This window comes from Apus apus, chromosome 1 (assembly GCF_020740795.1).
Source record: "Apus apus isolate bApuApu2 chromosome 1, bApuApu2.pri.cur, whole genome shotgun sequence".
Classification (NCBI taxonomy): Eukaryota; Metazoa; Chordata; class Aves; order Apodiformes; family Apodidae; genus Apus; species Apus apus.
In genome coordinates, this window is record NC_067282.1 from 101064429 (window position 1) to 101076508 (window position 12080).

At 38.4% G+C, this 12080-nt stretch overlaps 1 protein-coding gene across 15 annotated transcripts in view; it reads right to left on the minus strand.

Annotated features, from left to right (window-relative positions):
* Window positions 1–3007: 3007 nt before the first annotated feature.
* KDM6A (lysine demethylase 6A) overlaps window positions 3008–12080 on the minus strand; it is a 160232-nt gene continuing 151159 nt past the window's right edge. For 8 of the 15 annotated variants that reach the window (XM_051609123.1, XM_051609117.1, XM_051609118.1 and 5 more), the window contains 2 exons: window positions 9071–9197; window positions 7763–8182 (listed from right to left, as the gene is read on the minus strand). In XM_051609123.1, the coding sequence (XP_051465083.1) occupies window positions 7886–8182; window positions 9071–9197 (424 nt within the window). In that variant the 3' untranslated portion in view covers window positions 7763–7885. The other 7 variants (XM_051609125.1, XM_051609120.1, XM_051609121.1 and 4 more) reach the window with 2 other exon arrangements.

Consider the following 12080-nt stretch of genomic DNA (forward strand, 5'->3'; position numbering starts at 1 on the left):
ACTGGAAGCTAAAGATGCCTGACTACTGCCACAAGTAACATCCAGTTTCTTCAAAGGACAACCCAGTTTCCCACTGCTTTGGTGCTCAAAAGTACAAAGGAGTAAATGAAAGAAAATATTCCTTACTCCCATTCATCTTTCTCCATGTCCAGAAGGCTAATACAAATGATGGCCCAGCCACATGTCACTCCACACATCTTAAACTACTTCTCTCAGTCTTCTCTTGTGGTGCTTCTTCTGCACCTTTCATTGGTTTAAATTTATACACATACTCGATAGCCAACTCTTTCATATCACATTTCAGTCCCCATGGACTCTAAAATGGGTTTTATATCTTGGCTTTAGGTGGGATTCTTTCAAGCATATCCCAGCTCCATGGATTAGAGTCAGTGCTTTGGAGCATTTGTTTAGCCATTAGCCCAATTAACAACTGCCTGGGCTTTGCTACCTTTAAATTTCTCTCTCCTGTGCCTGCTCTGGCTTGGTCTCTCTTTTCACCAGCTTCAGTCCCAAACCACATATCACTCTCTATATCCTGGGCAACAGTGCATGTTTAAACCAGGCTTGAACATACTGCCATCAGAAAAAACTGTGGGATGTGCCACTGAGAGTGGTGCTCCAACTTGTTAAGAAACCTGAGCATGATGCCTGCTGAGAGAGCAGCTATCTCCCTTCAGTAGCCCAGGGTCAGGGCAGGAAAGAGGCAGTGGGTTCTAATGATAAATCCATTTCCACCACACCTCCACGTGTGCATCCCCAATGCCCTGCCATTCCCCAGGCAGGGGCAGCAGCAGATACATTTTAATACTTTAACAAGGGCCAAGGCAACAGGGGCTGGCAGGGACCTGTAGAACATAGACACTACTACCCAAGTGGTAAAGCTGGAAGCCAAATCCTCCTTGCTCTTGTCACTATGAGGTACCTTTTCCCTTCTCCTATCCCTCCACTATGCTTTTTTGGCTTTCCACAGTAACTAAGGATACATGCACCTTACCCTGTACCTCATCCTTTGGATCTTTTCAATGGCTGCTCACTTCTTAACAATCCTTCCCTCCACCACTGCTGCTGCAAGCAGTGGGAGAGCTCAACCTGCTGGGACCCCGCCAAGCACCACTCTCTCCTCTACAGCAAGGCAGCTGACACTCACCCAAGTTCTTCAGCCTGTGGGCTCCACCCTAGACCCAGGGTGATATTTCCTGTGGGGCTCAGGGATAATCTCTACATTCCTAGCCTAGATAGCTGGCTGAGTGCCACCCCCCATAACCTCCCACGGCATGGGCTCTGCCCTGGATGCACTTTGGAGGCTGCTCTCCTTCTCTACCTGTGATTTACCTTTGCACGTAGCTTCTAGCACCAATAAGGAAATAGGTCATGTTCCTCCCTCCCCCCCAACTACCAAATAGATCCTGCTCTCCCCATTCCTTGAGGAATGCCGTTATTTTTCTGGAATGAGGCTGCCCTCAGACCTGGTGGGGCCCCTGCCTGCATTGCTGCCTTGCTAGCAGTCTTCTTCCTGGCACCCTGTGCCTTCCTCGATGGGGCCCTGCCGGCAGCACTGAGCTTGCCTGAACTTGAGCCTCAGCATGACCTTGTCTGGGCAGCACGTGCATCCCTCCTTCCTCTGCTGTCAACACCATCCCAATGGAAGCAGTCAAGAGTGGGTGGCTTTAACCTGCCCCACAATACACCATCCCCCCCCCATAAGCCTTTTCCCCATGTTGCATCACTCATCTCCCAGCCAGAGTGCTGCTTGGTTCCCACACTGGCTGAAGCAGCCATAGGAGCTGAAGCTTCCCTACCACCCTTATCTGGTGGCCCCATCTCAGCCATTGAATCGTTGGGCCAAGACGCTGCTGCGGCTCTGACCTAGGGAAGCTCAGGCTTCAAAGTCCTCTTCCCAGCCCTCTACAAGTAAAATTTCTACTGCCCCCTCCTAAGATTAGATCAGCCACCAAAGATGAGTGCCCTCTTCCCTCTCAGCTCTGTTGAACCCTTATCTCTTTCACCTCCTCATCAATAAACAGATTTGTGGCCCAGATTATCACCAACTGTGGACTCCCCAGTCCTTGCCCCCTTTTGTTCCAAAAATCTGCTACACTATGCTGAACTGAGCCAAGCTGTACTCATTTAAGCAAAGCAATGTCATTTTAATATGCCTTTGAAAGTCCTTCTTCCCACTGGAAAGGAGCAGATTCAGGATACTCTGTCTTTTGGATCAGCAAGTTATCTCCCATACAAACTGGGAATTTTTCTGTCACTAGATACTTCTCACTTTCTAGTGACCCCTCCCTAAATACTTCTAATATAGCTACCAACATCATTACTTCTAAAATGTAACCACTGTTAGGACTTCACTTCTCCAAAAAAGCAAAGACATACTGCTCCCAAGCTAGGTACCTGAAGGAAAGCTTAAAAATTACATGTTCTGTTGAATATATTTACAGAAGAACTTAAATTAAGCTCAGAAACCTGTGACTATTCCTTCTCCCCTTTTATGGGATCCCTTTGTTGTCAGGCTCCTCCTGGATAGTTCTCAGATCCACAGTTCAGTAGCAAATGTTGCTAATTATTTCTAATTCCCTCTTATCTTTAATTCAACTTCTTACTGTTATTTTTTTTTTAAACACCCATTTGTATCTTTGGTTTTATCCATCCCCCAATAATGACTTTTTGCTGTTAGTCTGTACTTTTCAAAAATCCTTGCAAGGAATGCCAGGTCTTTGGCCATTTTCATCATTTTACACTTCAGTCTTTCATTTGCCTGCTACTATAATCTGTAGCCATGAGCAAATCAGAATCACTTGTTGTTTGGGTCAGCTGTGGAGCTCAAGGGCCCCAAGACTGAGGTTCTACTGAAATACAGGTAGTCCCCTCTGTTAAACTCAGGACTCTTGCTCCCTCCCCCACCCCATCCAACTGCTAATGACTGGAAATACCCAGAGATTACAAATCTTTCACCTGCATCATGCACTTCGTCATTTAAAAAGCAGACATGCCTCGTAATAACTACAATTGATAAAATATCAACTTGTGCTTTTTTAATAAAATGAAACAAAAGCATTCTAAATCGTAGCAGCTTATAGATCAAAACTGTCCATCGGTTAGGAGCATAATGTAATTAAGAACTATGAAAACTGCAAAATATTAAAGGCCTGTAGCAATTCAAATTCATGACAAAATCTTCAAGCAGAGTGAGCAACACTGCCTGATGCTCCACTGATTTGGTCTACTTGTTCATTGGTGAAATACAAATTTTCTTCCTTGGTAATGGCATATCCTCTTTTCCAAAGGGGAAGAAAGGCACAAAGCCCTTTTGATGAGCACACAGCAGCTCTGTCCCTAGCTAGCAATATTCTTTTACAGCACTGAGAAACAAGGACTTTTTGTTTACCATTAGTTGAGGTAAGTTATCTTGCTTTTATTTGGGTTTAAGACTACTGTAAAGGAGTAGCTTTTCAGTTGCAGCATGGTTTGTCAAGATTACAATATTTATGACTGCATAAAATACATAAGTAAAAAAAAAAATTATGATTTGTAGAGTTTGTTATCAAGAGCTAAGACTTACATCTTTACAGATCTGCAAATACTGGCTTCCTAAGTGCTAGTTGGTAATTTTGCTGGCAAGAGCATTCGTTATGCTTTTCTTTTATCTCTATACCCTTTTGTCCAACTGCTGTAAGAACTAGCAAGAAAGTAATTTACAACTATGGTTAAACTGTTGTAACAGCATTAGACAAGCTGTACTGATTCTTCATTAAAAACACCCTTTGTCTGAAGCCACAATGTAAGAGGCGACTCTTTTTGTTCAAACTATTAGCATGCTCTGTGCCTTTAACACTTCACATTGATTACAGAAAATTTAACAATGCAATCACTAACATACCCCACTAATGAGAAATTATGAGAAACTGTTGGATGCAGAACCTTCCGCATCAGTCAACTCTGATCGATAAGAAAGCTATCAATTTTTAAATTTAGATTTAATGCATTTTCAAGAAGCTAATGAGAAAGGAGCAACTCAAAATAAATACCATCATTAAAACTGCAAACTGTTACAATGATATATTATAAACTTGTCCTAAATAAACCTAGTGCTTCAAAAATTTACCAGTGAATTCGTATTACAAAATATGTGAAAATACAATAGAATACCACAAAACAACATCCTTTTTTAGGGTCAACAGTGACACCAAGATGTCTTAACTTTTTCAACTGTTAATAGAACATACTGTAATATGTAAGTTGCAATTTGGTTGAATTCTAGAGAACATCCCCACTCAAAGTCAAATTCACTTTTTTCATTTCCCCTCTAAAACTAGCGCCAAACTTCCTGTCAAAGCTGGTATTGTCTTGAAGAGCTTTAAAGTTTAGCCATTACTTATTTTCTACTACTACATTTTGGCAGCAACTATTTATTGGTCTGTTATTGCAAAAAGTGCAATTTAACAATAAACCAGTCTGAAGGTCATTTTATGTCTTGAGGATACATACCATATATTTCTTTAAAAATAATCATACTTTTGTAAGCAATACTTTACAGTAGACACCTCAAATCTACCATAGATGTAAAACTTAAAACGAGAAAAATTTAGTCTCTAAATCTTTATACACATATTTATATTCGAGTTTCTATATATATTATATATATACACAAGCACAAGAGTATATATAAAATATATATATAATCAGATTCAAAAAAGAACAAAAACTGGGCACTGTACATAAAATCTTTTTAAAACTCAAACAATAGAAAAACTTTAAACATTAAACAATTTTAATAAAAGTTTCTGTACAATGCTAAGCAGTTTTATTTACATATAGAAAATGTAATAGGAGTAGTGTTTGAAATTACAGAACTCCTTAAAATTTCAATGGCAGGTAATCTGGAAAAAATAACAGCATTCCATTCACAAATATTTTCAAGCAATAAATATGTATTTATAAATAGTGTAAATTTACATCAAGATTAGAAACAAAAATCACAAATCTGAAGTTTATTCCTTAGTCTATGTGCAACCCATTTATCTTTGTGACTTGGCTGTTAATTGTTTTAAATTTTATTTAGGAACCAAAAGTGTAACCGTCATGGTTTCAAAACAAGACAGAAAAACATAAAAGCAGTAAAAAATTTTTTATCACCTAACTCTTCACATTTAAAAAAAAAAAAAAAAAAAAAAGTTGCCCAAAGAAAGACTTAAAATTTCTAACTACCTTACAAAGAAATGACCAGCTAAGCTAGTACTTTTTCCAAGGGAAATTCTGAATGGGGAAAAATGGATGAAACCAACTCATCAGCCAGAAACAGAGAAATACAAAAGAGGTGGTCTTCAAGTCAGTAGTCTGTATAATGTTGCCAGTTTTGTCAGATATATACAAAACATGGAATTATTTTTTTTGAAGTACAGCTGGATGAGCTTTATTTGTTTTGAGTTCTGGAGTAGGAGGCAGTGCTCTCTCCTGTCCAGTTGGTTGACACTCCGCACTTGGAAGGTTGCATAGACACAGCTTTCAGCCAGCAGCCTTACGGGATAGCTACAAAAATCAGTGGTGCAGAACTGGGTCACTTCCTGAATATCAGAAAACTTTTCATTTAATGTCCATGAAAAAATGTCAAGATGAGGAGGATGGCAATGGAGGAGCCTGAAAAAGAAAACATTAAATTACCTTTTCTACAAGGGTGTAGAAGTTGTTTAACCAAGACCTGCACAAATTGTAACCACGAGAGTTTAAAGTCACACACGCTACTGTTTTTATACTTCGGGACTCACTGAAGTGGGTACTAGCATTTTTTTCCACCTTACTCCAATACAACACATATTTTACAACTACTCTGCATTAGGATTTTGCATATACTGCAGACTGGAGTATGCTGTGAGGATGTCTGTGTTACTATGATGTGAGCTGCCAAAATAAGTCTCATTGTGGTAGGAAAGAGCTCTACATGGGTTCAGTATAGATCTATCTTTATGTAATCTAAAACAGTGATTCTCAACCTGTTTACCATGATTCTACCAGTTGGAGTGATTATCCATTTGTGGCTCTCCAAATGCCTTGCGGGTTTCGTTTTTTCTTTTTTCCTATACCTACACAGCAACATATAAACCCAAAGTTAGTGCATCTGTCAAAAGGGTCTCAGATTCTCTGACATGAGGACAATGTTGGAGGGTTTTTTTGGTCCATTTCTGGAGTTCTGGAGGTTTTTTTGTTTGTTTGTTTTCATTTTGTATTGTTTGTTTGTTTTTCCCCAATCCTGCAAACACCACCTGAGTGACTGAAGGGTGAAGTTATCTACTTGTCTTGTTCCTGCCTGCTTTCAGGAGACAAGGTTTAGATGATACCTAACTATGTCTCAATACTGCACTTCGCGGCATTACCATTGAAATACTGAATCTTCAATGGCATTTCCTTCTCATCTGTCCTGTCATGATATGGAATCCCTTCATGAAGCAGCTCACAGTCTTTAAAGACACTTTAAATCATACCATACTACCTGCCTATGAAATACCAACACCAGCTGATTCCCATGTTTGCTCCCAACACTCTACCCCAAAAAGCCTCTCTGTTAGGCCTATTGCACCTTTGCCATCTAATAATATCTTTGTCCTTTGATTGGCAACAAATCTCAACTCTTCTCCTAGATCTGACAGATGCCACTTTCAGTCTATGACTCTTCTCAATCCCCTTTAAAATAGATCAATGTGCACACCAGTTTCACAAGAGATGCCCTTTAGGGCTGCAGGTACAGGCTTTTGTGGGGGAGGGAGCTATTCACAGGTTGAGAACCCTTGTTCTAGATACAGTTATCATCACTCTTACCTATATAATGTTATAAACACAGAAAATAAAATACTCCCCTCCCCTCTCTTTCCATACAGAAATGTTCTTGACCGTTTCCACTCAACTGGATGATGTATCTGAGAACAGGTGTTTATTTACATGCTTTTCTGTAACAGATCATCACTTCAAAATTGCAGTAATTCACAAACTATAACAACAATGGGCTCCTAGAAGTATGAATGCAACTTCAACCATCTCAGGCTCTGTAGGACTGATGAAGAGAATTAAATTCAGAGGACATGGTCCCGCACTCTGGACAGCCTCCACTGCTGAACCTTGAGGCCTTAGCTCAAAAGGTCACAACTTATCATGCTAGCATTAGATAAAATAAATTATCTAAACATACATTTTCTGCAGCACCTGCAAAAGAATCAAAAGGCACAGCCACTTATGGGCTGTTGTATTTAATCCAACGTGAAATTCTCATAACACTTTGTCAAATGTTTGTCTCCTTTGACAGAAAGGCAAAGCTTATAAATAAATCCAGCATTGCTTTCATTGTGATTACAAACAAGCCGTCTTTGCCTGAAACAATGAAACCTGGGTGAAATGTTAGGACAGTTGTGCTGACACAGTTCAAAGCAGGAGGCTGCCATATATAGCACAAAGCTATAATGGCAAAGAGGCTTTTTGCTTTAAATTGAAATGCAAAGGAGGCCCCAAGCCAAAAGACAGAACTGTATGAGAGCATCCACTTGCTAAGCAGAAGGACAGTGCTGATTTGGGAGGGGTTGGGTGGGGAAGGGAAAGGAAGGGGTCTGAGTGCATAGGATGCTCTGCTGCTATACTGACTTCATACCACAACCAATGTATTAGAGATGCTCTTGAACCTGGTGCTAGTTTCTCCAAGCTTCACTGTCCTGATTCTTCCCATCTCCATCTGATCCAGTTATGGTCTTCAGGTGATTTCTATTGGATTTTTAAAGCCACAACTTTATGAATTGTAACATCACACTTTTCCTGAAAACTCAGTGGTTACGTTCTGCAGTAAGTTACTGTACTACTTCACATCATTCTGACTCTTCAGTGTTTTTTTCTGTAAATATCATCACACACAGCCCATACCTCCATTTGAATCAGGAAGTCCACGGTACTCATACAATGGAGTACCAAGACAGTCTACAACTGCTTTACAAATAATGTACTTATGCACCCGCTTATTAATTTGACTTACTAATGTAAATTGATCATAGACTTGCATCAAGTCCTCCATTTTGTACTGTTCTAGCACCACAAAATTTTCCAGGTTCGTGCTTATCTTTCGTGCACAGTCTTGGCAATGGACAACATAGGTCTTTCGAGAATTGCTCTCACTAGTGACAAAAAGCAGATCAAAGACTTCCACCTATTAGATAAGAAACAGAAAGTCAATTGTTACCATTTCATTTTTTAGAAGTTAAACCATGAAAACTGTATTTTCTTTAAGATTTACATCCTTACCCTGTGCATGCAGTGACAAACAGTAGATTTGCTTAGGGAAAATCTATCCTCCTAAGGCTCAGGCAGAGAAGTGAAATATTACACTTAGGACGTCTGTGTGAGCAGCACTACGGGAAAAGCTTTTGGTCAATATTGACCAAGCAGGATTCATACTCTGAATGGGGGTTACTCAGTAAGGCAGGGATTTATAACATTTGTACCTAATTTTCCTTTTTAAAATTCGTGAGCAAAACAAGTTTGTGATTTATTTCCTTACTACTCAGTCACATTCCCATCCTGCCCAAGAGGCTCAGCCAGAGCATAACTAGAAACTGATTTTCAAGAGGAGGGAATTTTCTTTCAAGCTTCATGAAAAATACTATCCAATACTTTAAAGGAACTATTAATAGAAAGTTGATAAAAAATTTCAACAAAAGGTATGTTGTTCAGTGAAGAAAATGTACTTAAATTCTCTCTTTTGGGGCTTTTGTTGACTTCTGAAAAGAAGACAGATAGACCTTTAAAATGAAGCCTAGCAGATCAAATTATATGCAGGAAGGGATAACTGCCATTTATAACTGAGAATTGAAAATCGACTAGTGTGTAACAATGCTGTGTAAGTACTGTGGAAGAGACTTCAGCAAAATACAGCCTATGTCTAGAAAGACAGCTTGATAAGCTCTTTGAAGACAAGTACTGCATCACATATATGTGCTTATAGCATACAGCAGATACTGCACCTTAAAAGCAAATTTAAAATAGCAACAATAACAGGGCAAAATTTAAATGTTCTTAAACACGGGATTTTACTGACCTCACAAATGTTACAGTAATGAGCTGGCTCGTCCTTTGCTCGCCCATGCCAGACAATCTCTTTTCCTGCAGCAATTAGAGCTTCCCTCAGTGTCTGACACTGTTTGAGAGTTCTTAACAGGCAGTACCTGCAAACAAAAACAGGTGCACAGTCAGTTCAATATTCACCTTTATAGCAAGATTAAAGCAGGCTTAAATTTCTTCCAAGACCCTGTAACAACCTGGAGTTTGCTCTTCCTCTAGAATTTCAGAAACAGCTGGCTAATAAGAATCACTGGACCCACGACTTAGGCTGAAGTTAGACCACATGCTTATGGACCTTTGTGTAGATTTGTTCCATTTCAGTACCGCTCCTTGCCCTGCAAACAGGCTGTAATCTTTCATTTTTTGCTGGAACACATGAATACTCTTTTCAGCACAACAAAACAGTGTGTTTTCATATGGAATCCATGTATTTATTTTGAACTATGAATTTATCAGCAAAAAGTTAGTTTGACCTGCCAAGTTCAAAATAACTGTTTATATTTTGTATAAATTATTATAGCCTATCCAAAGAAGCATTTTAATTAACATCCTAAAAACCTTCTTACTTCCTCAATACTACTAAACTTTCAGTTATCCGAAGTCTGGACAGAAATCACTCTGCAAACAGTGGAAATAAAAAATCTATCAGTAAGTATCTTCTTTCATGTGAATAAAAAAAAAAGACAAAAAAAAAGACAGATTGGTTGTTTTTTAATTAAAATCAACAACCCCCTGCTATAATTCTGTAAAAAATAAAAAAGGTAACTTTATCTTCACAATTTTACACAGTTCTCTTCTGTACTACATAATCTGATCTGTGTCCTAGCTTTATATATGAGCTACGTATGTTCTCTAAAAAAAGTCTGCAAAATAGGTCACCAGGTTTCTAAATTAAATGTTATTTACAATAATTTTTAGCTCTCAGCTATTCCATTTACCTGAGCTGCAGCCTTTAATTTTCTCCTCCACTGGGTGATTACATTACATGCTCATCAGATGCAGAAGGAAGATTGAAAAAATTTAAGGGGAAGAACAAACATTGGACAGAAAACAAAGTGCTCAAGAGTTCCATCAAAATGTTTTCAACTTGATCCTTCTCCCATTTTAAAGCCTTAAGCATGCAATATAGACATTGTTGGGTTTTTTTTTTTTACAAAAAAGCTTCTTTAATGCTTTTCCAAGTAGTTAATAGAATCCTAGGCTTACTTTGAGACACTCTTCTCTTGGTGTATTACACTCAAGACTGTTCACCTTCACTTAAAACAAGTCTATGGCTTCATTAGTGCCCTCACTGTAAGAATAGTGTAAAATGTAAACTGTGTTTCTATGATAAACAACATCTTCTCATACACTGAATTTTAAGAAAATCAAACAGCTCATTTAGCTGTAGCTCCTTCAACACTTTCAAAGTTTGAAGTTAGTGGACTGGTAATGCTAGGGCTAATCGTATGCAGCAACAGAGTGCTGGGCAAATGTACACGCCCTTCTGATAGGCTCAGTAACTTTGGTACAGCACTCTTATGTGCAATGAGTTAACTATTCTTCCTGTGCTGTTAACTGGAAAAGTCTTTGGATATGTCAAAGACCAACTGGAAGCAAAGCTGCACACTTGCCACCATTGTTCTCCACTGCTGACTTCCAAGGAGTTCTCAAAGTATTATTTTCATAGAGTTTTCTAGTGTTACAATTGTGAAGAAAGAATTGCTCAAAACATAACCCACGTAAAACACCTCTGCAGTGTTTGTCAAATTTGCAATCAAAGCCAAAACCAGTAGCTAGAAGGTGAATTCCCCCTCATTACATTCCTAGTAATGGCACTTTCAAACAAAAACGTTAACTATTTCACGCTCTCAAAGAATGGGAGAAAGCATACAAACTACCACTTTGAAAATTCACCACAATTTCCTAAAGTATTGGAAGCTTAAAGAAAGCCGAAAAGGTGTCCAGCAAAGTCACAATGTGTAAATTAAACAGTCAGCTTCTAGTTTTGTAGGCTTGGTTTTATTATTGTACAGTGAGAACTCACTTAAAAGAATATCTGCACCATATATCTCTCGCAAATTATTTACAGGTATAGCATGAAGAGTATGAGTATATTATGTCCAGTCAAAATAAAATATTTAAAAGAAGATTTTAAAATGGACATCATCCTGATTTATTCTAGAAGCACAGTGAGAAACCTGTTTGAATATTCAGATACCTAGTAAAAAAGACCTCTTCAAGGTGTGGAGACCATCCCAATGCCAATGCAAAACTGACCTCTTTGTATCTCTCAGCAATGTATCTTTTGCTACTGATACCAAAACGTATTTTATCTGGCTTAATGATTTTGCACAACATAATTTCTCCCGTGTCACGTTCTTTTATATTTCTAAAGGTATTTTTGTAAAAGAACTTAATATTTCAGATACTCTGGAATTAATTTTTTAAGCCTTTATTACTTCATTCCCACTACCTCTAAAATTCTTCTCTTCCTCAGACGCATTTGTAAAAGTCCTTCTAGCTCCCATTTAAGAGGTTTGCAGTTAATTTTTCTTTTCTTAAGGGTGCCTCACTCAAGTTTTAAATCACGCTGTCTGCCTATGTTCCTGCTCATTGTTCCATTGTTAATATAAAATCTTTATAATATATTTAATGAGAAAGCTTCAGTTTTTGCTCTTTTTATCCAGCAAGACAGCACCATGTTGCACATTAACTAAAAATATAAGGAGGCTCCAGATTTCTTCCAAAAGCAAAGCTTCCTTCTATTATTTTTTCCCTACTACTATTCTATTTGTCTTTATCATTAATTTGGTTCCCAGTTATTTCTACGTATGCCTAAATTTTAGTTTATTGCCCATGGAGTGATTAGGCTCACATAATTCAGTAAGACACATTTGTATTTATCATTCAAATTGGAATGACTAACTACTTATTAGCATTTTCTGAGAGCTATTCCTTCATTCTATTCTGATACCTAAGAAGCCCTGGAGACAGAAGTCAAACTA